Source organism: Ursus americanus, chromosome 18, assembly GCF_024610735.1.
Source record: "Ursus americanus isolate L20-20 chromosome 18, mUrsAme1.1.p, whole genome shotgun sequence".
NCBI classification, from domain to species: domain Eukaryota; kingdom Metazoa; phylum Chordata; class Mammalia; order Carnivora; family Ursidae; genus Ursus; species Ursus americanus.
This window is the reverse complement of record NC_142144.1, coordinates 19748552-19776185: the sequence shown is the minus strand read 5'-3', so window position 1 is coordinate 19776185 and position 27634 is coordinate 19748552. Positions and strand designations below refer to the sequence as shown.

Below are 27634 nucleotides of genomic sequence, written 5' to 3'. Positions count from 1 at the left end.
GTAGGTGCCCCCGCCGCAGCGCCTCCTCCCCGCCCTGGCTTCGCAGGGGCCGAGCGGGCCAGGCTGACCGACCCCCTTCTCTGCTTCTGCCCGCAGAGCCAAGGACATGAAGAACAAGCTGGGCATCTTCCGGCGAAGGAACGAGTCCCCTGGGGCCCAGCCAGCGGGCAAGGCAGACAAAATGGTCAAGTCATTCAAGTAGGTCCGCTCTGCACCCCTGGGACCCCTCAGGCACTCACTGGTCCCCAGGGGAGCAGGGCTGGTGGTGGGGTTAAATGAAAAGGGGATTTTTGGCTTGGTCCAGCCCTGGGTTGGATGGAGGCTGTCTTCGAGGGAGCCTGGTACCTAGCAAGCCGCAGCCTTCATGGGGAACAGCCGCTCGGGGAAGGCCGGCCAGCCGGGCAGGGGCAGAGGTGGGAGGCAGAAGGGATGCGGGCCCAAAGAGAGGGGCTGGGCCCCCTTCTGCGCTCCCCAGCTGGGCTCGGCCACTGCCCAGGCCGAGGGCCGCTAACAGAGACCCCCTAGCCCCAGCCTCCCCACTTCCCCGAACCTCCTGGTGCCTCACTGTGCCCCTTCCCTCGCCCCTCAGGCCCACCTCAGAGGAAGCCCTCAAGTGGGGTGAGTCCTTGGAGAAGCTGCTGCTTCACAAATGTAAGTGGGGGCCAGCCGGCCTGCTCCCCTCTCTGTGTGATCTCCCCCCCACCCCCGCCGCCCATTCCTCTCCTCCTCTCCCAGACCTAGAGAGTGTGTCTGGTCCCAGACAGGTCGCCTTTCCCCCTTTCCTGGGTGCCGTCAGGTATCCCCGCTGTTGGGAGAGGCCGAGGCCCTTGGGCTGGCCTTGGAGCCGGCTTCTGCCAGCCCCTCCCTGTCCATGGGAGCTGGCCCTGCCTGCGAGAGGCCACTGGGACCTGTGTGCTCAGGCCGATTCCTGGAATAACAATAAACATTTCCACGTACCGAGGGCTCCCACTGGGCCAGATGTGCCCCGTGTCCCTTGGGCAGGGTCCCCTCTGATCCTCACAGGGCTCCAGCACATAGACTCCTGACCCCCGCTTTACAGATGAGGGCTCTGAGGCACAGACAGGGGAGAGACATGGCCAAGGCCCACGAAGAGGCAGTGGCAGGGGTGGGTCCACCTCCCAGGGCTCCTGGCTCTTAGAAATGGTTATTTTACTAAGCTCCCAACATCTGCACCCTAAAAGGCCCCTAGAGGGGAGGTTGGGGGGGGTGTCCTGAGGGCAGAAGGGGCTGGTTCTGCCTCTCACCCCAGGGCTTGGGCTTCTCGTCACAGATGGGTTAGCGGTGTTCCAGGCTTTCCTTCGCACCGAGTTCAGTGAGGAGAACCTGGAATTCTGGCTGGCATGTGAGGACTTCAAGAAAGTCAAGTCACAGTCCAAGATGGCAGCCAAGGCCAAGAAGATCTTCGCTGAGTACATCGCGATCCAGGCGTGCAAGGAGGTAAGGCCTCAGGTGGGGCCCTCAGGCCCCCCAGCCCCAGCCCCATCCCCAGCGGCCTCTCAGTGGTCACAGGTACGTGGCAGCCTCAACAAGGAGCTCAGGAATGGGAGAGGCCAGAGCAACTCTTGGGGACTGTGTGTCCAGGGTGGAGAGGGAGCAAGCTGGGGCCCTGGGAAGAACAGAATTCCGTCGGTAACGGAAATGGCCACTGTCAAGGCGCCGTGTGCCAGGCATGCGCCAGGCCCTTTGTGGATGCGCTCTTTTATTTGATCCTCACGACAGCCTGTAAAACGGGTTTAATATTCTTTTCACTTGAAAAATGAGGAGACCGTCTCCGAGAGCCCGGGTCGGAGTCAATAACATCTAGTGAGCTTCTGGAGGGCCGGGCGCTGTGCGCAGAGTCGCGGGGGGTGATCTGTTGATCGGCTCCGTATCTGTTTACGTGGATGACCTTGCTTCGTCTTTGGCGCTCGTTGAGGAGTAGACCATCCTTTCTAGCCTACAGATAAGATAAGGGGGCCTCAGCACGTGGGCGACTCGCTTAGGGTCACAGGCCTAGGTATGGCACTGCTGGGATCCCAACCAGGCAGTCTGACCTTGGACGTGGTGATTTCAGGCCCTATAAACCACCCGCCCTACAGCGAGTGACCGAGCCAGGACTTGAATCGCTGCCCCGGGGGGCTCCACTCTGAGACTTCAGACGTGGAGCAGAGGGGTCTGGAGGCGAAGGGCTGGGGAGGTTCCATTCCTGGCCCCTTGCCCCCCAGGGTCAGCCCCCTGCAGGTGGACCTGACCCTACTGCCCTCTGCCCCCGCAGGTCAACTTGGACTCGTACACGCGGGAGCACACCAAGGACAACCTGCAGAGTGTCACCCGTGGCTGCTTCGATCTGGCGCAGAAGCGCATCTTCGGGCTCATGGAAAAGGACTCGTACCCACGCTTCCTCCGCTCTGACCTCTACCTGGACCTCATTAACCAGAAGAAGATGAGCCCCCCACTTTAGGGGCGGTAGGGTAGAGCTCCGTGTTCACACCAGGCGGGCTGGGCCCCCTTCCCACCTGCCTCTCTCCCTCTGTGACGGAGGGGGCAAGCAAGCCCCCAGAGGCTGCGTCTCCGGACGGACAGACGGACATTTGGATGAGAGGCCTGGACCAAGAGAGGCCCAGGCCACCGGAGGAGTAGAAGGACTGGCCCCGTTGGGTCCCCACTGCCCCGGTACGAGGGGGCCCAAGGGCCCTGGCAGGTCAGGGGCCCTGGCTGAGCCAGAGCGAGAGCTCAGCCTTGACCAAGTTCCTTAAAGAACTGGCTGCTGGGGCAGGGGGCCTAGCTGTGGGCTCCAGGGCTCTCCAGGGTTGGGGGGGGGCTGCTGGGGCTCGCAGCTCAGACTCCCTGCCTCAAGTTTTATTTATTTAAACAGTAGTCGGATGCTTGGCACGTCGTCCTGTAATAGGAAATTTTTGCCTCATCGGTTTTCCTAATTTACAAGTGCAATATTTTAACCAACGCCTTGTGAAAAGCCACCTGGCCGAGAGGGTGGGCACCACTTCCCAGTTTCAGGGGACTGGCTGGTCCCAGGAGCCAGTGGCAGGCAGCTGGGCCTTCCGGACTGATGAGGCCTGGAGGGGTGGGTGCTGCCGTGTGACCTCACATAGAAATCCCGACCCCCCCCCTCCCCCGAGAGAGGTATCCCTCGGAGGCTCTGGGAAAGCGTGGCACCCTGAGACCACACAGCAGCCGAGTTCTGGAGCAAATAAAAGGCCTGTGTTATTTCTTGTTCTTGACCCTTTCTGTGTGTTCCTGGGTTTGAGCTTTCCTAAGGTGGACTGGGGCAGGGTGGGGGTCAGTCGGCGGCTTCTTCTCTCTTGCCATCACCTGCCTCCCACCCCAGAGTCACACACACTCCGGGGCTCGCGCTCCCTGCCAAGCTGTTTCCCCGTGCTAAGCCCTCTGCCATGCTTGTTCCGTGTATCCTGTCGTCATCTTCACCTGGTGGGGGTTATGCCCATTTCCCAGATGGGCAGAGTGAAGCACCGACAGGGAGGGTGACTCGTCCAAGGTCATACGGCTGGCAAGTGGCAGAGACAGGGTTCTGCCTAAGCCCCACTGGCTACCAGGCCTGTGCCCTGGACTGCTGTCCCCTGCTTGCTACATGACAGGTGCTAGCTTGGCCACCAGCTGCCTACAGTCCTCCATTTTTCTGCCCACCACACCCTGAGATTCTAGCGGAACTTTCAGGTGGCGCAGGGCTGGTTGGTGGAGGTGGATGAGGCCAGCCTCTCGGGGGCAGATGGGCAGGCCCACGGATGCCGTTAGGACAGAAGAAGAGCTGGGCAGGTGACAAGGAGCAGGGCTTACAGAGAAGCCCTCTGTGTCCCGAGGGAAGGCTTCCCACTCTGTGCCTAACCAGAGATGCAAATTTAGGCAAGGGCTGGTCCAAAGCCACGTTTCACTGGAGGCCCCGGACCACTTGCCTGGAGGAGGTAGAAGAGAGCCTAGAACCCAGGCCAAGCTGATGCCAGAGTCTGGGGACAGGGGCCCAGGCGCCGCCTGGAGTGAGCCTGGCCCAGCTGGGCTGACTTCCACGAAGCTGGATGGAATTAGTGCAGGAGGGGCTGGGCCCCATCTCCCCGGATCTTGTTCCCTGCCTGGGATCCTGGGTTCAGGTCTGTAGGCTTGAAGAGTCTCACCTTCCCCTTTCTTTAGGTTCCAGGGATTCAGCCTTGGGCCAAGCCCTCCACCTACCCACCCCCAAGTTGCCATGGAAACCAAAGTCCCGCAGAACAAAGTCAGGCAGATGGAATTCCCATTTCGGAAGGCCCCACCGCCGGGTTTCCATTACTCACACTGGGTCCCTTGGCCCAGAGCGACTTTGGCTATGCTGAGCAGCTGGAGAGCAGGCTGGAGAGGTGCCTGGATCCGCCTGCCTGGGCCCTGCCTGGGCTCCCTGGGGACCTTGGCTAGCGCCCTCCTCCCTCCTGAGGCCTCAGTCCCGTCACCTATATAGTGTCTGGGCTGCTCCCCACCCCTTTTTTTAAACATGCAAGGAAGGAGCAGGCCCCTTGCTCTCTGGCAATCCCAGGCTGGTCAGTGTGGGATATGAGGGCCGTGAGGTCCTCATGTCCAGGTCCCTTCCCATTCTACAGACGGGAAGACTGAGGCGGAGGGAGGGAAGCAGCACTGCATAGAGGCGAAAGGCCTGAGCCCTGGCTCCATTGCTTGCTCCAAGCTCTAAATCTTTGAAAAAACCACCTCTCTTTGCCTCAGTTTTGTCATCTGTGAATTGTGCATATGGGCCCCTTTCCCAGAGCTTTGGTGACTAAGTGAGGTCGTGCCTGCAGCAAGTGTAGCCCAGCGCCCGGCAGGGGGTGTGCTCCTTCAGTGCCAGCTGCCGTTAGTGACATCATCACTCAGGGTCACAGGGAGGTGGGAGGCTCAAGCTCAAGGGTCCAGACCCTGATCAGAGTGGACAGGGAGCCTCCAGTCTCAGACCCCAGATCGCTGTCCTTCCAGGAACATTCAGCTGGAGGACAAAGCCAGCCTGTTCCAGGGAGTGTCAGAAACAGCTTGTCCCTGCGCCACTGGCCAGTCAGCCTGGCTGGGAGCAGTTGGGGTCAGCCTGCAAATAGGGTGTGAAGGGTGGAAAGGGGAGAGGGCACGGTTGGGGCACTCGGTTGGATGCCAGTGGGAGGGGACTCAGCATTGGCTTGCCTGTGCCAAACTTTGCCCGACTCCTTGTGGGCTGGTCAGGTCCCTCACACTCTTGGCCTCTTGGCCTGGCTTGGGGCAGACATGGTCTCTTAGACTCTCCAGCCTGGAAGAGACCACCTGATCTAAACTGCTGTCTCATGTTTGGGTCCCTTCTTGGGTTCCTGCTTGCATCTCTCCTGTGACAGGGAGCTCATTACCTCCCAAGGCAGCTCAGGAGGGTCTGGGAGCCTCTGGGGGTTCTAAAAGTCAGGATCCTGGAGTGGGGTGGGGTGAGGGGAGCAGGCCAGCAGTAGCCCCTACGGGTCTCCCACCCAGAAAGCCCCCTCTAGCCTCCCTGATTCTCTGCTTTCACGCCTCTCTGCTCCCCCCACCCTCACCGAACTCCTCTGTGCTCCCCACCCCCATGTCTCTGCCTGGCTCCTCTGCTCCCTTTGCCTACTGTCCCTTCCCCAGGTCCCTCTCACTGACAACCTACTCTAGAAAGTCTCCCTGATGCACCCCTCTGCCCCAGCCTCTCCCTCACTGCTCTCCAGCCCTCAGGCAACAGAGCCCAGGCTGCAGACAATTGCAGTTGTGCAACAGCTGTGAAACCTCTGGCTCTGCCTAGCCTCTCTCTGGCAGGGCCAGGCAGGAGGAAAGGGGGTACCCTGGGCCCCCTGCCACCAGGGTGCCCCTTCCTTGGGTCGGAGGAGACAGTGGGAGTGAGGAAGAGCTTCAGGGCCAGTCCAGGCCTGCTCTGCACGGATGAGAGTGGGGCTTGAGGGAGGCAGTGCCAGCTGCTAGGGCCAGACAAAGGCACACACCGAAGGGCATTCCAAGCCTTCTCTCCATCAGTCTGCACAGCAGGCCCGGAGAGGCGCAGAGTGTTGTTCTCTACCAACGAGAAAGTTCACGTTCAATGAGAACGTGGAAAAGTATGCTGGGGCTGAGCAGAGACCAGGAGCCCAATCCCTAACGTCCAGGCAGCCTCACCTCCAGCTGGACAGAGGGAAGTAGTGGAGAGCCCAGGTTCTCCTGGTCTCCGGGCCAGCTTTTCTAAGGAAGGTCCTGAGCTTCAGCGTGTGGGGAGGTCTGGTCCTGGGCTGGATCTCGGTTCTCAGTAGAGCTATTGATAAATTGCCTTACTTTCCGGAGCCTCAGTCATGTCACCTACAAAATGGGAATAATCATCCCACCTGGCGGGTCTCACGTGGACTCAGTGAGGTAAAGAATAGGTATAAGCCCTCAGCACGGCCAGCCACAGAGGGGGTGCCCCACGGAGGGGCAGACAGAGGGAGGTCTGGGGCTACCACTGAGCATCTAAGAGGTGAGTTCAGGCCAAGCAAGCAACCCCCCCACATCGGCTCCATGGCCAGTTTCTAAGACAAGGCCACCAGGGACTCAAGGACAAGGGTGGGGCCCCAAGGGGGTGGGATTGGGCCCGAGGCCTCAGTGGGCTCAGCAGAGTCCTGTTTGCTGCTTCAGGGGCCACTGCTGTCAGCCAGGTGCCTTGCCTTCAGATCTGTCCCACACCTGCATGTGATCTTCGATGAGGCCCCTCCCCTCTCTGGTTGGTTTCTTCTAGAAAACAAGGAGAACCAAGCTTGATTTCTGTCTGAGGACCTTCCGAAGGGGCAGATGATGTTTTGTGCTATGTGAGGGGCTGGGATCCAGGCCAGGTGTGTCGGCAGATGGTGAGTGTGTGTGTGTGTGTGTGTGTGTGTGTGTGTGTGTGTGTGTGTGTTGTTAGGACTAAAAACAGAGTTTTAGCTACTTCCCCAGATGACTGGAGGGGCCTCGGGACGCAGCCCTCCGTGTCTTCTAGCCAGGCTGAACCCAGGAACGATGTGCCGGTTATACACATACTCGTTCCTCTGACGTAAAGTCCATACCTCCCCTACGTCTGCTACGCACACACACCCCTTCCAGGCGCAAAGGCAAAGCCGACAGTCCCCAGACGTGCGGGAAGGAGACCCGCACCCACCGCCTGCTTCTGCTGCCCATTTGTGGTAAGGCTCGTTCCTCACTGGGTCTCACTTGGCCCATCTGAAAGATGGGTAGGGGGGCGTTCCAAGTTCTCTCGAGGGGCCATCTGACTCTGACACCTCAGGTTGCATTGGTTTCTGTCTCCAAAGTGCTCTTGCAGCAAGAACTGGCTTACTCCCCAGAATCCATCCATTGCACGGCCGCGGAGGAGGGTGACAAGGAGTGTGGGCTTCAGGCGGACTGACCTGGGCTTGAGTCCAGGCTCAGATGCTTACTCACGGTGTGACTGTGGACAAGTCACTTAACCTGTCTGAGCCACTGTGTCCTCATCCAGAAAGAAGGGGTACTAACAGTTCCCACTACTAGGGCTCTCATGGGGAATGAAAGCAGGCTGTGAGCTCCCTGCTTCCCGTCTTCCTGGGCCATGTTCAGGTCCTCCCATGCACCACGCTCCCTCCCTGCGCTCAGATCTGCTCTGGCCAGAAGGGTCAGCCTCTCCCCAGGGAGAGGTCTCACTGAAATGGAAGTGGTTTGGGTTTTCTGCTTCATTTTTAATTTTGAAATAATTATATGTTCACCGGAAACTGCAAACAAATGTCCCATGTCCCCTTCACCTAGCTGCCCCAGTAGCTATGTCTCCCACAGTTACAGTACGATCTCAAAACCAAAATCGGACATCGGTACAGTGTGTGTGTCTATGTTATTTTGTCGCATGCGTCGATTATGGAACTGCTATGGAAATGGAAACACAGAACCGTGTCACCACAAAGAGCTCCCTGGATACTCTTCCAGAGTCACACCCATCCCCCACCCTCACCCCTAATCCCTCGCAACCACTCATCTGTTCTCCAGCTCTATAATTTTGTTATTTTAAGAATGTTATATAAATGGAAGCATGCACTATGTGACCTTTCGAGATTGTCTGTCTTCACGCATCATAATTCCCCTTGAGATCCGTCCAAGTTGCTGTGTGTGCCAAAAGTTCGATCCCGTTTATTGCTGAGTAGTGTTCTGTGGGATGGGTGTACCGCAGCTGGTTTCACCATTCACTTATTTTTTTTAACGTTTATTTTTTTTTTTAGATTTTATTTATTTATTTATTTATTTATTTATTTATTTATCAGAGAGAGAGAGAGAGAGAGCACAAGCAGGGGGAGTGGCAGGCAGAGGGAGAAGCAGGCTCCCCGCCGAGCAAGGAGCACGATGTGGGACTCGATCCCAGGACCCTGGGATCACGACCCGAGCCGAAGGCAGACGCTTCACTGACTGAGCCCCCCAGGCGCCCCAACCATTCACTTATTAACGGACATTTTGGTTGTTTCCAGTTTCCATAGGAAGCTGCTACAGGCAGTGGTGTAGAGAGTTTTGTGCGGACACAAGTTTTCATTTCTCTGGGATACATGTCCAGGAGTGCAATTGCTGGGTCTTGCAGTAAGTATAGGTGTAATTTGTAAGACACTGCCACACTGTCTGCCCGAGGGGCGGCACGGTGGCAGATCCGGCTTCCCTGCCTCTTTGCCAGCATTTAATGTTGCCGCTGTGTTTTTACTGTAACTGTTCCAATAGGCGTGTGCAGCGGTCTCATCAGGTTTTCATTCGTGTTTCCCTGATGGCTAGTGGTATCGGACATCTCGTGTACTTATTCTCCACCTGTATATCCTCCTTGGTGAAATGTCTCTTCACGTCTCCGGCTCATTTTCTAGTGAGAGGGTTTGCTTTTTTACTGTTCTGAGTTTGAGAGCACTTTATACATGCTGGGAATGAATCCTTTGTCATGTATGTGGTTTGCAAATCATTTCTCTTCAACTTGTCTTTCCACGCTCCTAATGCATCTTTTGCAAAGCAAAAGTTTTTTAATGTTGGCCAGGTTCGATTTATCATTTTCTTTTTTTTAGTTTTTTTTTTTAAGTTTTTAATTTTAAAGTAATCTCTACGCTCATCGTGGGGCTCGAACTCACAACCCTGAGATCAATTCACACACTCCTCTGACTGAGCCAGTCAGGTGCCCCTTTTTTTCTTCTTTTCTTTTCTTTTCTTTTCTTTTCTTTTCTTTTCTTTTCTTTTTTCTTTTCTTTCCTTTCCTTTTTTCTCTTTCTTTATTTTGTTGTTGTGGTTATACTTTTCCTGTTTTTTTCTTTTAGATCATGCTTTGGGTTTTATGTCCCAGAACTTTTCACCAATCCCTAGGTCTAAAGATTTTTCTCCTACACATTTTATAGTTTTATATTTAATCTATAGTCCCCCATTAATTCTTGTGGAAGATGTGAAGTTGAAATTGAGATTCTTGGTTTGTTTTTTGTTTTGTTTGGGGTTTTGCAGGGGGGGGCACAAGAATGTCTTTGCTTTAGCACCATTTGTTGAAAAGACTATCCCTCATCTATTGAATTGTTCTTTATTTTTATTTTTTTAAAGATTTTATTTATTTATTTGACAGAGAGAGAGACAGCCAGCGAGAGAGGGAACACAAGCAGGGGGAGTGGGAGAGGAAGAAGCAGGCTCCCAGCGGAGGAGCCTGACATGGGGCTCGATCCCAGAACTCCGGGATCACGCCCTGAGCTGAAGGCAGACGCTTAACGACTGAGCCACCCAGGCGCCCCTATTGAATTGTTTTTTAAAAAACCACAGCTTTATCGAGATGTAACCACACATCATGTAATCAACCTATTTAAAGTGTGCAACTCAACGGTTTTTAGTATTTTCACAGAGCCGTACAACCATCACCACAATCAATTTTAGAACATTTTCATCACCCCCTAAAAAATCTCCATACCTATTAGTGGTCACTCCCTTCTCTATATCCCTACCTTCCCAGCTTTGGGCAACCACTAATCTACTTTCTGTCTCTACAATTTGCCTATTCTGGACATTTCATGTAAATGAAATCATACAATATGTGGTCTTTTCTGTCTGGCTTCTTTGACTTAGCATAACATTTTCAAGGTTCATCATGCGATAGCGGACCAGTCCTTCCTTTCTTTGTACTGCCTGGTAATGCTCCACTGTATCGATCCCATGCACCGTGTACCAGACCACGGTATTTATCCACTCACCAGCTGATGGGCCTTTGAGTCGTTTCTGCTCTTTGGTTATTATTATTATGTGCTGCTATGCACATCCACGCGCAAGTTGTTGGGTGGACATACGTTTTCAGTTCTTTCAGGTCTCTTGGGTCTATACGTAAGCGTAGAGTCATAAACAAATTGCCAAGTCATAAGCAAACCCTCTATGCTTCACCTTTGGACACTGCACTTCAAGCTGCACCGTGTACTTTCCCACCAGCAGGACGTGAGGCCTCCAATCTCCCCACATTTTTACCGAACACTTGTTACAACGTCTTTTTTATTTCAGCCATCCTCGTGGGTGTAAAGCGTTATCATTGAACTGCTTTTGCAAAAACCGGTTGATTCTACATCTAGGGGTCTATTTCACGCTTCTCTCTTCTGTTCCGTTGATCGGTGTTTCTGTCTTTCCATGGATGCTGAATGATCCTAAAGACTGTAACTATATAAGAAGTCTTGAAATAAGTAGACCAATTTTCCCATTTTATTCTTTTTATTTTTTCAAAATTGTTTTACCTCTTCTAGTTCCTTTGCCTTTCTATATAAATTTTAGGATAATCTTGCCTTGTCTACAAAAAGTCTTCCTGAGATCTTGATAGTAATTGTGTTAAACCTGCATTTCAATTTGTGGAGAACTGGTATCTTTATGATGTGGAATATTCCAATTCACGAGCCTGCCAGGTTTCTCCATTTATTTAGATCTGCTTTGATTTCTTTCATCAGCATACTGTTGTTCCCAGCATACGGGTCCCATTTTGTTAGATTTAAACCCGAGTATTTCATTCTTTTTTTAGTGATTGTAAAGAATATAAGTTTCAGTTTCCACGTTCATTGCTTGCACATTGGAATGCAGTGAATTTCTGTACGTTGACCTTGTAGCTTGTGACCTTGCTGAATTCAGTAGTTCTGGGAGGGGTTTTTTTGTAGATGCCTTGGAGGTTTCTGCACAATCATGTCATCTGCAAATAGGTACAATTTTATCTTTTCTTTTCTGATCCATATGTCATTTATTTGCCGTTCTAGTCTTGCTGGGTTTCAGTCTTTCGCCAGTCAGAACGCTATTAGCTGCCAGTGTTTTGTAAATGCTGTTCACTAAGCTATTTTATTCACGCAGCATGTTTATATATATATTTATCTTTACATATATTTATAGAGGAAGTTTATTTATATGCAAATTGTTCTCTCTATTCCTAATCTTCTGAAAAAATTTTCCCTGAGTGGGTGTTGAATCTTGTTAAAAACTTTTTTTTTTGCATCGATTGGTATGATCACATGACTTTTCTTGGTTAGCCTGTGAATATGGTGGATTACACTGACTGATTTTCAAGCATCAAACCAGTCTTGCATCCCTGAAATAAACTCCCTTTGGTAATGGTATTTGATTTTTCAATATGTTGCTGAATTTTCTTTGCCAATATTTTGTTAAGGATTTGTGTCTCATCTATAGGAGAACTATTGGTCTGTGGTTTTTCTTTTTTGTGCTGTCTTTGGTTTTGCTATCAAGGTAATACTGGTTAGGATGAATTGGGAAGTGCTCCCTCCTCTTCTGTTTTCTGGGACAGGTTGTATAGAATTGGTGTTTTTATTTCAGATGCAAGTGTATTTTAAGCCTCTGTTTGAATCTTGTCATCTATTGTCCCATTGGCCAAGTCACATGGCTGTGCCCCCCTTGGAGGGTGGGAAGGATGGTCTACTTCCAGGAGGCAGAGCTGGGAAGTCACATGGCAAACGGAGTGCATGCTGGGAGGGGTGAAGAACAGGACCAATGGGGGCAATCACAGAGGAGCTCACCTTTGGGGTATATTTCACCCAACGAAGCTCTTCACTCCAGGCTGTAAGCACCCCGTGGATTCCTGGAGTCCATGTCTGCCTGACCGGACCCTCCCAGCAGGGGCTTTTGGATGCCGTCTGTGTGGTATAGCTTCTCTCAACTGAAGCACAGCTTATAAGTCAAACGCCCAACGTGGAAATGACAGAAGACCTTCCTTACGGAATAATCCGTGATTAAATTCCCAGACTCTGTAAGTGAGCTCCAAAGACAGGATTTAATCTTCTCAATTTGGTTATTCCCATTTTTCTTTCTTTCTCTTTTTTTCTTTCTTTCCCTTTCTTTTTCTTTCTTTCTTTCTTTCTTTCCTTCCTTCCTTCCTTCCTTCTTTTTTATTAAGATTTTATTTATTTATTTGAGAGACAGAGAGAGAGAGAGAGCACAAGCAGGCAGAGGGGCAGAGGGAGAGGGAGAAGCAGAGTCCCTGTTGAGCAGGGAGCCTGGTGTGGGGCTCGATCCCAGGACCTGGGATCATGACCTGAGCCGAAGGCAGACTCTCAACTGAGTGAGCCAACTAGACACCCCATTCCCAGTTTCCCAACTGTTTATGGTTTCATTCACCAGCCTTTCTGTTGGTGAGTACTGTGTTTGTGTCCGTGGGGAATTCAGAGAAGAATGAAATCTGGTCCCCGTAGACCTCTGCAGCCTTGTTACCTGCTCACCTGTCTCTGGTTTGTGCACCCCTCACCCCCATCCCAGGTGCACCCCAGGACCTTTGTACATGTTTTTCTCACAGCTTTCTTGCCACCTCTTTACCTGGCCATCTCCTTCTTAGCCTTCAAAACTCAGTTCAGAGGGTATGTCCTCCAGGGACCCTTTGCCGATGTTCCAAGTCAGGAGGAGAACCCTTCTCTCAGCTGACCCAGCACAATGCTCAGGTGACTCAGTCCTGGAGTTGCCACTTGTCTGCTTCTTTTCTGAACTGTGAGACCCTCAAAGGCTGTTGCTGAGTGGCTGGCTGGGTCCCCAGCACCCGGCCCAGGGTTCAGCTCAGAGCAGGACCTTGAAGGCTGACAGCTGAAGGCCTGAATGTCTGGAGGCTGACTGTGGTGATCACAGCCCAGGCAGGGCCTCTGGGGTCCACCTCATGTGTCTCTGGTGGGCAGCTCCCTTCTCAGGCCTGGAGGGGGGTGCGAAGGGCACCTTTCTGTCCTCCTTAGCCCTGGGCTCCTCCCTCAGGACTGCTACTACTCTTCGGGAAGAGCTCAGAGGAAGCCCCGGAAGTGAGGGTGACCACAGACCTGCCCCAGCCAAGGCATGACCTGGAAGGTCAGGAGAGCCTTGCCTGGCATTCCGGACCCTGCTCTTCGGAGCCTGAGCTGCCCTTCCAGACTCCTTTCCCACAGCCTCCCATTGCTCTGCTCAGCCTCGTCCCTTCTCTCTCTGCTTCTGCTGTTCCCGCCACCTGGAATACCGTTCCCTGTTTCTCTTTGCTTTGCTAGTCATGGCCTGTTCTTCCAGGTTTTTCCTCTGAATCAGCTACGGGCTGAGTTGGAAAGTCTGCACCAAGGGCCTGCCCTCAGGGAATTAAAACTGGCCTCGAATTTTCCACTAAATATTTTGCGGGTGTGAGTTTGGACTCTCCCCTGAGGGTGATCTGGGAGCTGGCCAAGCTGGACTTGGCCCAGAGTAGTGGCCAGGAAGAGTGGGGCCGCTCCTGACCCCTGCAGTGAGATAAGCAGCTGGACCCCAACACGCCGGTGGAACTATTTTCAGCGGCGGTTCCCGGCAGGCCGCCCGCTCTGGGCCCGCAGGGAGAACAATGGGCCATTGAGCCTGATCCAGGCCTGTGCCCTGTGAGGCCTGCTGGAGGGCAAGTGACAGTGTGTGTGCTGGGGACGGGGGCAGTGCTGGGGGGGGGGAGGCCGGGAGGACAGAAGTTGCCTGCCCCCCATGCCGACCAGCTCACAGGCAGGAAGAGATTCTATTGAGAGCTCTTTGTCAGACTTCCTGTGGGGCCAGGTGCTGGGCCAGCTGAGCGGTTCCAGAAGACTGTTCTCAGCTGCCGCAGCACGAACACTTCATAAGCCCTGAGGACCAGAGCCCCGCTAAGCATCACACGTGCGGTCTCATCTTTATCAGCCTCATGTACAGATGTGGAAACCGAGGCCCCGGTTCATACAGCAAGCAAGAGGCATAGATGGGACGTAGACCCAGGTCCTCTCTGTCTCCTTCCAGTGGGCGGGACGCTGCAGAGCTCTCCTGCCCCTGCCTCCCCCTCTCAGGTCCTCCCTGGGACTTGTGGGCTTTGGTCTCTCCTCCCTCCTGGCTCTGACTCCATGAACCACCTTGCGCACATCACTTGCCTTCCCTGGGCCTCAGTTTACTCATCTGTACAACGGGGGCAGCCTTTCTCTCAGGGCTGATGAGGGTGGAACCAGAGGCAGAACGGTATGGTGCTCCACAGTTGGGGAGGGGTCGTGCATGGTGGGGACCCCCTCCTTCCCAGCGTTCGATGCTTTAAAGGGCCACGAACCAAAGTTCTGTTTATCCCGGATGCTGCTCACCCAGGAAACGCTCTCCGAAGTTCTCGGGGTGTGGCGGCTCGGCAGCTCCGAAGGATGGGAAGGTCAGCTCCGTCCCGCGCCTTCAGGGAATTCAGTCTGCAAGGGGCAGCAGGCCCACGAACCGGTGACGGCAGTGCAACGAGAGACATGCATGAGAGCCTCCTCGGGCCACCGGGCCACCGAGCACCACAGACCTGCTGGCCTAGACGACAGAAACGATGTCCTCACTGTTCTGGAGGCTGGAAGTCCCAGGTCAAGGTGTTAACAGAGTTGTTTCTCCTGAGCCCTCTCTCCTTGACTTGCAGATGGTCACCTTCTCCCTGGGTCTCCACATCATTGTCCCTCTGGGCGTGTCTCTGTCAAAAATCTCCTCTTCACCTAAGGACACCAGTCCCTTTGGATTAGGACCACCCTAGTGACTTCATTTTGACTCGATCACCTCTTCAAAGGCCCTGTCTTGCCTACAGTCACATTCTGGGGGCCTGGGGGTTAGGACCTCAATATAAGAACTTGGGGGTGGGGACACAATTCAGCCCAGAACAATGGCTCTTTAAAATAACAGATAGCAGCTGCTTTGTATAATGGCCAGTGGATCTGGCTCAGGTGAGGCCCCTCCAGGGGTCTCCAAGGAGCCAGCCAGAGGGAGGTCTCCACCAGAACAGAAGGGGGAGGGGCTCTGAGAGGGAGGCGTTTCCAGAACACTCTCAGGGGGCAGGTCCCTCCCCCATCCCAGCTGGTTAGAGATTCTCTGGGGTCAGGGATGACTGAGGAACTCGCAGGAGTTGCTCTTCCCTTGAAGAGCAATGTGTTTTGTGCCCTGGAGCCGGCCTCCGCCGTCTCTGTAACACCAGTAAACTCTGCTATCCAAAGTAACTGCATTGCAAGGCCTTTGGGATGAAGGGGTGGGGGTGTTTCCAGACTGGAGTCCCGTGGGCCACCGGGGCAGAGGGCAGCTGTAAGGGCAGAGAGCAAGGAGGACCCCTGAGGACATACGCCTGCCGAAATCCACGCGAACTCTGGGGAGGAGATGCCAGGCCGGAGGGTGGGGACTGGAGTTATCTTCCCACGTAGGACAGCAATAACAGGAGGATATGGGGACACCAGACAGTTCTCCTTGGGACGAAGGCACCTACACTGGCCTGGAGGGGTGGGCCTCAGGGAAGGCTTCCTGGAGGAGGTGAAGACTAAGGTGGGTCTTTTTTTTTTTTTTAAGATTTGTTTGTTTGTGAGAGCGAGAGAGCAAGAGCACGCATGCGTGCGCCGCTGCGCGAGCGTACGTGCGGTGGGAGGGGCGGAGAAAGGGGGGAGAGAATCCCAAGCGGTCTCCGCCATGAGTGTGGAGCTACACAGGCAGCTTGACCCCACGACCCTAAGAGCACGACCCCAGCCCAAACCAAGAGTCGGACGCGTAACCAGCTGCGCCACCCAGGCGCCCCAAGACTAAGGTGAGTCTTGAAATGTGCCTCCGAGGAGGGCCACGGCGTTCCAGGCGGGGGTCCCGAGCGGCCATAGGCCTGCGGGCTGCCGTCGCCGAATCCCACCTTGCCGAGCTGTCTCCCACGTGCCAGGCCCCCAGCTAGGTTCCTCCTGTAGGTCAGGAAAGCAGGTGGCCGGGAGGGACTGGCTGGTGTGCCGGGTTCAAGGTGAAGAGGTGCAGGAGAGAGCAGAGGGGGCGCTGGCCTGGCCGCGGGGGCCGGAATGTTGTGATGCGACTGGAGGCTTCGCTGCCGCGGGGAGGCAGGAGAGGCTTTGAGGCGGTCAAGTGACCTGACCCCACGGAGGGAAATGCCCGATGGCCCTTGACCAGTCCCGCGTGCCTGGGGTAGGGGTAGACGTGGACCGGTGAAGAGGGCCGCGGGGATGTCACGGAGGGCCGCTCCAGGCTCGGCAGCTGGTGTGGACCCTGGATGGCATCGTGTGAATGGCCTGCGTACTGCAAGGAGGGCTTGGTGGTGGTTTTCCAAGAACTGCTCTTCTCTCCCCTGCAGCCCCTGCTCGGGCCAGGAGGGGAGGGGCCCTTGAGCCGGTCAATCCCCTCTTGTAACTCACGCTGACCAGTACCAGTGCAGCGGGGGCCGGGAACAGGACACGCGTCCCTCCAGCGCCTCCCCTGCCCCTGCCCTGTGCCAAGTGCCTCACACACCCACACGTGGTCCCCCAACTATTCCAGGAGGCCGCTCTTGTGATCCCCACCTTACACACAAGGAAACCAGGCCTTAGGGAGGGAGAAGGATTTGCTCAAGGCACCTGGGCTCTATAGAAAGGCCTTGACTCTGGGTCTTTCTCCAGGAAGCCCATCTCCCAGGAAGATCCCTTTGGCCCCCCCCAGCCGGGATGCCTCAGTGTCAAGAAGTAGGGAGGAGCCTCTAGCCATCTGTGCCTGAGGACCAAAGGGACACATGGGTGAGGGGGTGCCTGGCCTGGCTGAGCCTCTGGGGTGGGGACGGATGGAGAGGTGGGCAGGAGGAAGGCCCACACCACTGCTGTGTCTAGCTCCTTCCACCGCTTGCCCGTCCAGGCTCCCGTCTGGGCAGGGTCTGTGTCTCTGCAAACAGGAAGGAGGAGCCAGCGCCCCTCATGGAGCTAAACCCTACAAACCTGCCACTGCCCCTGACTTCCCTGCCTGACCCCCAAAGCCAAGAGGCTGTCCTCCTGGCTCTAGAGACTTCTCCTCTCCTGGTGGCTGCCAAGGGCCTGCCTTCACCTTGGTCTCCCCTCTGAGCCTGTTTTCTCCTCTGATAAAATGGGGCAGTGATGCCCCCTGGCTGGGGGTGTGTGAGACAGAGGTGAGGCCATATTGTGGAGAGCCCGGGCCCCTGCGTGCCAGCTCTGAGCACCCTCCCCAAGATTGCTGCGTCTTTGCTTGTCGGCTCTTTGGCACTGAAGTCCAGTCCATTTTTGGGAGGGGCAGGGGGGCTAGGCTCTGGCTCCTGGTCTGTGGGTTACTGGGCCACATGCTTCTCTGAACTTCAGCTTTGTTTCCTGTGACCCTTAGGGCTGGGGATTTGAAGACTGGGTGTCCCCAGAGGCGAAGTCCCGTTCTGACATGAAGGGCACGGTCTGGTGGGGTACAACTCTGTCCAGCGGTGTCTTTCCCTTCAACTGCCTTCTCTACCTGTTGTGTTTCCCCCCGCAAATTGCTCTCGATTATCTTGAAAGGGTGTCACTTTGGATAGTGTCGGTGGGAGAAGCAGGGACCCTCTCCTCAGCATAGTCCCCCAGATATGCTGCTGGCCTTATGACAGCAGCTGCACACAGCATACATCAAATACCCACTATACACACAGTGTGTCAAACACACACAACGCCACACACACTGCAAATACGCACAATACACATAGGCATACAAACACACACACACAATATATATATATACACACACGCTCCACTACGCATGTCACACACACGGGCCATATTCACATGTCAGACACAGAACTCTAGTATATGTAGCCTCTATATTTTTTTTAAGATTTTATTTATTTATTTGTCAGAGAGCGCACAAGCAGGGGGAGCAGCAGAGGCAGAGGGAGAAGCAGGCTCCCCATTGAGCAGGGAGCCTGATGCGGGACTCGATCCCAGGACCCTGACATTACGACCTGAGCTGAAGGCAGACGCTTCACTGACTGAGCCCCCCAGGCAGGCCCATTTAGCATCTTTTGACTGAGAAATTCAGCTCCAGGGGTTCAGTGATGCTCAAAACGGTTTGGCATTTCATTCATCCCCACAGTATCTTTGGGCAAGTGGAAACCAGCCATTCAAAGCTACACCAAACACATTCTTTATTCTGGTCCGGGACAGTGCCCAGGTCGTACGGATCCAGGCACCCCAGTGGGGAAGCTGTACACGCCAGAGCTCTGGGGTGTCACGGTGGGGACCCCTGGTTCGAGCCCTCTATCCATCTCCTCCTTCTAGGGAGACTTTGAGCTCTCGAGTCTCTTGCTTCTCCACTGCCCTCATCCCATGCACAGCTTCTCTCTCTCCACATCACAGGCCCGAGGCCGTGTGTGTGTGTTTGTGTGTGTGTGTCAGGAGAGGGAGACGGGCATTATGCTGGGCAGCCTTCGCCCTGCCGTATCTCTGAGCTCAGGAACCGCTGTCCCCAGGATCCTCCGGCAGAGATATTTCCTGGTCAGCTCCACCCAGAAGGGAGAGCAGATGGAAAATTGGAGCAAGCCCTCCTCTTGGGTCAGGGAAGAAAATATTCTTTTTCCCCCTTCTCTCTAAAAATATGCTCAGACCTTTTTTGAGCCTTGATGCAATAAAAACCAGCTGTAGCTTAGAACGGCCCCCGCAGCTTTGGCCCAGGGAGAAGCAAAACAAAAACAGCCGTTGGAGGCGGGGTCACTGCCCGCGTCCGGGCGCCGGGCCCAGCCTCCAGCCTCCAGCCACCAGCCACCCCTGCCCTGGGCTTGTGTCCCAAGTGGGTACCAAATAGTGCCCATTCGTTTGTCCTGGTAAGGGCATGGGGCACCAGGGGTCACTTAGCCCTTCTTTCAATTCTTGGTGCGAGGGTGACAAGGTGACAAGAGGCGGGTGTCATCTGTAAATTGGGTTCTGCCCCCAAGTACTCTGCATCTCCTGGGAGACACAGATGGGCACTTGAGGTGCCCAGAGCCAAACTAAGGGAGTCCTCTGGTGGCCTAGAGGAGGGAGAGGCCATGCCCGACATGGGGAACTGGAAGGCTTCCTGCAAAATGGGACCACGAGGTTTGTGCCTTTCTCTGGAAGGTTCGTTCTGGGCTGGCTCATGAGGCCCTGACGACAGATGCAGAAGGGACAGCGCTCTGTCACCCAGCATGCCAACAGCCAGTAGGATGGGCACCCAGGCTCTGGAGAAGGGCTTCCTGGGGTGGATTTGTGGTTTGGAGAGCCCACTGGGTCTGGCCTCCCAAACTCTGTCCCCAGAAAGCTGCCGCCCCTCTCAGCCTTGCTGCCTGTGAGAAGCCGGTGAGACCCGTTCCTCCTGGGGATGGGGCTTCAAGTGATGCCTAACGGGGACACTCATGTCATCCTGTCTCATTCCCCCATGGAACCTGTGAGGATGGGTCTGTCACCCTTTCACAGAAGACAAAACTCACGCCCAAGAGGTGAATCGACTTTCCCCAAGACTTAGAGAAGTTACAGAGGATAGCTGGGATCTGAGCCCTGGCTGCGGCCTGGGGCCGCTCGGCCATGGCATCCTCTCCTTCCTGCCGGCCCCTGCTCTCTCTAACCATCATGGGATCCCAGGCCCTGCAGGCCACACAGTGGGGGTCCGGGAAATGTTTGTGGGATGGCTGGACGGCCTGGGGAGAAAATCCAGGTTGCGCCAGAGCCTCCTCAGCTGAAGTCCTTCCCTGGCCCGGAGAGGCGCCTCCTCTCCGGCAACCCCAATGCAAAGCCCTTCGGTCTTCTCCAGTTTCCATGCAGCCACCGAGGGAGGAGGCCTGGCTACCCGAAGGCCGCTCTCCCACCCCCACCATGCCCAGCCCGGCAAGGTGAGTGGACTCCAGGGCAGACACTTGGGGGTCAATGGAGGTGATGGTCAGTGGTTACCCCGGGGCTGTTGGGGCTACCAGGAGTGGTTGGGGACCCCTAAAAAATTAGAAGGGGCCCCAAAGGGGCAAATGAGCTAAAAGTTGTTATGGGGTGAGTGTGTGTGTGTGTGTGTGCGTGCGCGTGCGTACACGTGCACAGCAGGCCACGCTGCTTCCTGGGCCAAGTCTCCCATTGGCCCTAGCTGTCCCTCAGTGCTTTCTGGAGCCTCTGAGTGGTGCCAGCTGCTGGCAGCAGCAGCCCCTAGAGGCAGTTGCCTCCTGGCTTGGTGGCAAATCTGCCAGCTTCCTGACTGGGGGATCCTGGCAGTCTTGCCCGCAAACCTCTCAGCCACCCTGGAATCCCCACTTTTCTCTGCCTCAGCCTGGACCCCTCCTACCTGCCGAGAGCTTTCCTGTCCTCCTTGAGATTTTGTCCCGACACCCCCTCACTTCCTCTGGAGCTTCCCGGAGATCCATGGCGATCAGAGGAGTAATGACGATGATGTAAGAATAATATAATGATCGTAAAGCCAAGGATGTTTTTGGGGCATTCTATCAAGCAGTAAGTGCCAGTAGCTTCCCTAAATGCCTTGCGTTCATTCTTGCTTTCAGTCCTCACAATAAGCCTGAGAGGGAGTTAGCGATGCAGACTCCTGACAGGAAGCACAGGATGGATTCAGCGGGTGTCATAATTGAGTCACTAGGGGCATCAGAGCCCTGGTGCTCATGTCCTGCCCACCGGGGTTGTGATTTCATGGGTCTGGGCTGTTGGCCTGGGGTTTTGAAATTTTTAAAAAGATTCCAGAAGATTCTAGCGTACTGACAAGTTTGGGCACCACGGGTTTTCGTGAAAAGTGTAATAAAGGGATTAAAAAAAAGAGCTTTATTGCGGTATTACGAATATACAGTCAATTGCACTGACTTACACTACGTAATTGGATGAGGTTTTCTTTCTTTTTTTTTTTCCATCTTAATCATTTTTAAGTGTATGGTTCAGTAGTGTTAAGTCTATTCACATTGTTGTGCAATGGATCTCCAGAACTTTTTATCTTGCGAAATTGAAACAGTGTACCCATTAAGCAACGACTCCCCATCACCCCCCCTCCCCCAGCAACCATCCCTGTACCTTCTATTGCTGTGACTTTGCCTACCCTGGGTCCCTCATGTAAGTGGAACTCACACAGTAGTTGTCTTCTGTGACTGGCTTATTTCGCTTAGCAGGGTGTCCTCATGGTTCAACCGTGTTGTAGCAGGTATCTGAATATCCTTGCTTTTTAAGACTGGGTCATATTCCATTGTAGGTGTGAACCACGTCATGCTTATTCGTTCATCCACTTATGGATGCCTGGGTTGCTTCCCCGTCTTCCTGGCTTTTGTAAATAATGCTGCTGTGCACACGGGTGTACAGATATCTCTTTGATACCCTGCTTTCAAGACCCAGAGGTGGGATGGCTGGATCACAGGGTAGTCCAATTTTTAATTTTTGGAGGAACCTCCATACTGTTTTCCACAGTGGCTGCACCGTCTCACATTCCCACCCCCAGGGCACAAGGCTTCCAGCTTCTCTACATCCTCACGGGCACTTGGTATTTCCTGTTTTTTTTTTTTTTTTTTTTTGTTTTTTGGGCTTTTTAAAAAAAGAATGGCCTTCTATAGGAGGTGCTACCTAACTGTGGTTTCGATTTGCGTTCTCTAATGAGTAGTGACACGCCACGTCTTTTTGTGTGCTTGTTGGGATTTCTCTATCATATTGGAAGATTAATGAAAGGATTTTTCACTGAAGTGTGCTGAGAGGTTAAGGACGACCCAGAGACCAATGCCAGCAGGAAGCTGTAAACACTTGTCGGCATGAAGGGCAGGAGGTGGGCACAGCGCTGCCGGAACCCAGTCGAGCAGGAGGTGTGGAACAGGGGCTCCCGGACAGGAGTGGTGACCCCCAGAACTATGGCCACGCAGAGAGCGTGTGGAAACTCCGACTTCTCTCTCCTCCTGGCACCCTCTGACCTCCAGCCTGGGTGAAGTCAGTCTCCTGGGGAGCAGGGCAGGAAGAGGTGAATCTGAGGGGCAAGGGGTAGGGCAAACAGAATGACCCCTGAAAGTGGTGTTTGTCCCTAACTCCATTTTATAGTTGAGGAAACTGAGGCAAATTCCGCACAGCTTGGAGGTCATCAGACCAAGATTTGAACACTGGTCTAGGTGATGTCAGCCTGAATATTCTAGCCACAGGCCGCACGGTCTCCTGGCAGTGGGCAGTGCTCATGCAGCATGGGAGGGGCTCCTTCCAAACTCCAGACCGAGAAAAAAACCTGGGTTGGTGGGTGAGACGCGAGACTAGCCCTCCGGGAGGAGAGTCTGTTTCCAAGCTCTTCGGCGGCACCGGTGGTCTCTGTGTGGCTCCATTGCGCGGGGTGGCCGCTTTTCTCACCTTCCAGCCCCCAAACCTGCACTCCCTGTGCCTGGAGGGCCTCCCTTTGTGCCTGCAGCCCAGAGGCCCTCCGAGATTTAACCTGGAAGAGTCACAGGGTCTTGGGCTCTCCCCAGAGGAAGATGGCAGTCCCCAGGTCTAGCGCCTCCCCGCGGGGACGGGAGGGCTGCAGTGCAGAGAAGTCCAGTGACTTGCCCTGGGCTGTCCTGAGATGCACACAGGTGCTGGATGCTGGCGCTGTCTGGGCTTGGTAGCTCTGAGCCCTTTCTTCCCGCCCCTTCCCTGGAATTCTGCTCAGCAACCACCCGCTTGCATTTTTGCAAAGTGATGTCATCTGCAGATAATGGTTTTTCCGTTCCTGGTGGAGCAGGAGTTCCAGATACTGTGCTGTGGGGGAGGGGTTCACAAGAGCTGATTATCTACCCCCTAGACTTGGGGTGTGGCTGCGTAGACACCCCCACAAACCCTCTGACAGACACATCTAAGGGGCAGAAGGCCGAACTTCTAGAGCCGTGAATGACCCAAACCGCAAGGGCCCCCAGAGAGAAACCTCTCTACCTCTTCTTCATGCAGATGGGAGTCTGAGGCCCAGAGAGGGCAGGGCCCTACCCAAGCTCACACAAGATTTAGAGGGAAAACCCTGGACTCATACCCCAACTCCTAACACCCTGGGCCAATAGCCCATAGTTCAGGGTCTCCCAGCCTCAGCTCTACTGACATTTTGGGAAAGGGGGGCTTTGTTGTGGGGGCTGTCCTGTGCGATGTGGAATGTTTAATAGCACCCCTGGCCTCTACCCACTAGATGACAGTAGCACCTCCCCTGCGTTGTGACAACCAACAAACTACCCAGCTATTGCCATATGTCCCCTCCCACGCCAGGAGAGAGCAAAATCGTCCTCCCTTGAGAACCAGTGCCACGGTTGTGGAACCTGGCAGCAATCAAATATCCTACCACCCTCCATTTTTAGACTTTTTTGCAATAGGAGAGGCTGGGGAAAAATTCCTTTTGTCCTTCAGCCCTTTAGCCACCGCTCTGGGCAGGAAAGCGTTCTGGAATCCAAAGCCCAAAGGTGCTTTGTCTGAGGACGCGACTCAGAGTCGGACACCCGCAGGATGTGAAGGCAGCCCTGGAGGGGGCCACGAGGGGCTGGCCAGGGTCCAGGACCTCCTCCTGGCTAAGAACACTGCTTCCTCTGACCACTTTTCTTGGAGCAAAACTGCCGTTTTAGTTTCTTGGGGAAATAAAAATAAATGCTGGTTCTTGTAATCCCATCCCCAATCCCATCTGGAAAAACCAGGCTCACGGAGCTTAGGGGCTGTGTCTGGCGGAACCTGGAGTCATGATGGGAGCCTGAACATCGGAACAGGCACGGCTGACATTTCCTTTCCTGTTACAAGGTTCCTTGGAATGTTAGCAGCCCCAGGAGGCAGTCCGTGGGCAGGCGAAATTTGGTGGAAAGTAGCCCCGGACAGGCCAGAGGCCAACTCAGCTTCTGACTTGCTGTGTGACTTCGAGCCATTGCTCTAATCCTTTCTGGGTCTCAGTGTCCCCATCTGCGAAGTGGGAGGCTCAGGGTTTCTCAACATGTGGTCCTCGGATCACAGGATCAGAATGGCTTAAGGAATGTATTTAAAGTGCATATTCCTGATTCCTCCCTCAGATGTCCTACAGCTTTGAATGAGCTTCCAAGTGATTTCAGTGTGCTTAACTTTGGGGGCCTACTGCCTGAAGCACCCCCCACTTCCCCCTCCAGGTCTCAAGTTTGAATACACTCGAGTTCTGCAGGGTCTCCTTCCCTGCCCCCCCCCATCACCAAGTGTGAGGGTCTCAGCTGAGGGGAGGGGTACAATTGTGTGGTGGGTTGGGACTGGGCATTGCTCCTGAAATTATCTGCTTTCAAGCTCTTGGCAGGGTCCCCAAGGTTCTCCATCCAGCTGAAGTCACTGGTAAAGCACTTTATTCCTCCAACAATGAAACTCGAGCTGCTGGTTATAGAGTTTGGTTTCAAAATTGTGCCATTTATTATTTTTGTTGGATTGGCTTATAAACCCTTGTGTAGTCATACATCATTTATAACTGCATTATTCCACAAGAATGCATTTTCCAGATGAGGTCTATTCCTTCTGTGAAAAACTAAAAAAAAAAAAAACCTAAAAAAAAAATCTTTCTTTTTATATCAGATGGAAGTCTTTCACTATGTGTTACCTATTTATACCATCTGAAATGGAGGTCCGGGAACATAATTTTACTCCTGGATGCCCAAGGACTGTCATTGCGAGCTTCAACTCTTATCATGCCCAATGGTTTTAGGGACTCCTGAACTGTGTGGCCACTGTGCCCGGGCACTAAATGTCCCCCCCACCCCAAGATGCTAAATCCTGTGTTTGCTTTTGAAAGTTTCGTTTTGCTTTTATTTTATTTTGAAATATTTCTGCCTCACAGCACAAGGGCCTTTACTTCTTACCACTGTCGTGACGACGCCCTCTAGTGGAAAACCGGTAACCCGTGCGCGTTAGAATTATTTGTATCATAAGAATTAATAAACAACAGATGAGATGAGTCTCTGATGAGTTGAGGGCATCGACTTTTTACTTTTATTTTGGCAGCTAGGAATAAAGGGGTAGCTTTTGTCTTTCTGGTTTTAAGCCCAGTCCCAAAGGCCTCTGATCATTTGCTGGATACGTGAGAAATTAGTGCAGATACAATTTTCCACGTAAGTAATTTACATTCCAGGTGGATTTGTTTTGCTTCTGAATTAGAGATGCTTTCATTTCCTCCTCATCCACACCCTGTTCCTTGGAGAAACGGCTCCACCTCTAGCTCATGACGCAAGACCCAGCTCATTGGCCTGATCCCACGCGGGCCAATCAGATTCTCTGGACAGGAAATTTGCATTCGGGACTCAGAACTGGAGAAAGTCACCCCGTCGGGAGCTGAACTTGTAGGCCGCGTGACTCAGGGGATGAGACCGCCATGGGGAGCTGCCCTCATGGGTCATGGGCAAGGCTAGAGTGAGCCCTGAAGTGAGGCTGTGGAGCCCCTTGAGCAGAGATGCAGGGCAGGGGTGTGGCGGTGATGGGCAGGGGGGACACAAGTGTCCCAAGCCCCTGAAGGAGGGGTTTTCCCTAGTCAAGTCACTGAAAATTGGGGTCATGAAAGCCCTGAAAGAGCCCTGGCCTCTCTACATTTGGGAGACTGAGACCCTGGGAGGGGCAGAGACAGACCCAAGGTCACCCAGGGGGGATGTGGCTAAGCAGGACCTGAACTCCGCCATGTTTGTTCTGCGTCCTGTTCGGGCAACTGGCTGAGGGGCTGGCAGGCCACGTTTCCTCTCTCTTCGGCCACAGTCTCATCAGCTGGGAATGTGAGGACGAGGCAGGTGCCAGCATGGCATGATTTGCTCCAAATGTCTCCCCCAAAGCTGGTAACAGTGTTTACAGTTCCACCTTCTATTTCCAGAAGTAGCCCTGGGCAGGTGACTACTATGTGTCTTGCTCGCAGGAAAGATTGATTAATGGTTTGAAAAGCCCAAGATAAGGAAACCCACTCCTATTGACTCCCCAGTCAATTTGTACCTGCCGCACAGCCTTATGAAGATATCTCGTTCACTCCCATTTTATGGGAGGAAACGGGGGCTCAGAGAGGGGAGGTGACTTGCCCAAGGTCATACAGCAAGTCAGGAGCAAGGCTCAAATCTGTTTCCAGAGCCCAGGGCTCCTTGCTCTGAAGAGCCTAAGTGCTGAGTTCTGAAGCCAGGGATAGGCCGAGGAGGGGGCCAGTTATAAGATGTACAGGTCCCATGGAATCATTCAGAGAGAAGAATCCTGGCCTGAACATCAGAGCCAACTGGCTCCATAGCCTTGGACTCCTTTCCGGGCCTCCCATGTTCTCACTTCCAAAGGAAGATTGGACTGGATGTTCACTGCAGTCCCAGAGAACTCTGTGGGCTGAGAGTGGGGCCGGGCTCTGGAGCCTGGAGCAGGAGAACCTAGCGGCCGTAGCTGACTATCCACCCGTGGTCCAGATTCTAAGTGACCAGATAGTAAGGGCACGGACTCTGGAGCTGATTGCCCTGATCCACCTGCTGCTGCCTTGTGGGCTCAAGTATGTTACATGAAAGGCTCCAGCCTTGATCTTCTCATCTGTAAAATGGGAATGATAATGATGGGCATCTATCTCATAGCCAGGATTAAGTAAGTTAATACACATAAAGTCAGAACAGTGCCTGACACTAGCGAGTACTCACTGCGTGTTAATGATGGCTTCCAGCCCCCATGGCCTGGGGCACCCCGTGTGGGTGAGGTGTCAGCTTCCAGTCCTGCTGACCATCTACCTCTTCCCAGATGCGGTGGCAGCCCTGGGATCCAGCAGCTGGTCCCCGTGGGCCTGTTTCCTGGGCAGAGTGAGTCCATGATCACTCAGACATGACACACGGCCTGGCTGCCCCCACTGGGACAGCAGGAGGCCAGTCCTGAGCTAAAAATACCACTTTCATGAATGGAGCCAGGGAGGGCCATTCAGGGACCCACAATTAGTGTTTGTGTTAAAACCGAGCCTCTGGCTCTCCACCCCTGGGCCTCAGCACCGCCCCTTCTGTGCACTGCTGCTTGAGGGAAGACTCACTCAGGGTTGGGGGGATTAGGTGCCCGAAGGGGGGCCCGGGGGAGGGCTGGAGTGCACTAATGGGTCCTTTAACAAGCAAGGAGCTCAATTCCCCTACAACTTTGTGAGGTAAGATTTAAAATCCCCTTTTATGTGGAGAAAATGTTTCCAAAGTTCACAGCCAGGGGGTATATGATCAAATTTGGGCTCTGGATCTGTGTCCTCTCCCCAAATCTCTTCCCTTCACCTGCTGGTGCCATGCAGCAGCCCCTTGGGGAGGTCTGAACAGCTCTTCTTCTCTCCCCGAGACCTGGAGGTGTGTTCACGTCCTGCGGATCAGGGACAGAAATGAGGGTCCAGCTCAGGGAGCATCAGAATCAGAGCTGAAGTTGAGCTGGAGACGCCCCGATAGGGCATGAGGTAGAGGACTGGGCTTGGAGTGGGCAGACAGAGCGACAGGTCCAAGCCGGCAGGAAGCCGTGTTGGGCAACAGTCTTGGGGTGCCCCCCAGCCTACTGTCAACTAGACCCTCCAAGGATCTTCCTCCCGTGGCAGGAGCCGGGGA

General features: G+C 54.1%; 1 protein-coding gene across 11 annotated transcripts in view; it reads left to right on the top strand.

Moving 5' to 3' along the window:
- The window catches only part of RGS3 (regulator of G protein signaling 3), a 130648-nt gene extending 127409 nt beyond the window's left edge, over positions 1 to 3239 (top strand). For all 11 annotated transcript variants that reach the window (XM_087869455.1, XM_045791108.2, XM_045791110.2 and 8 more), the window contains 4 exons: positions 97 to 198; positions 590 to 651; positions 1292 to 1458; positions 2276 to 3239. In XM_087869455.1, the coding sequence (XP_087725581.1) occupies positions 97 to 198; positions 590 to 651; positions 1292 to 1458; positions 2276 to 2461 (517 nt within the window). In that variant the 3' untranslated portion in view covers positions 2462 to 3239. The remainder of the gene's footprint in view (positions 1 to 96; positions 199 to 589; positions 652 to 1291; positions 1459 to 2275) is intronic.
- Positions 3240 to 27634: the final 24395 nt, after the last annotated feature.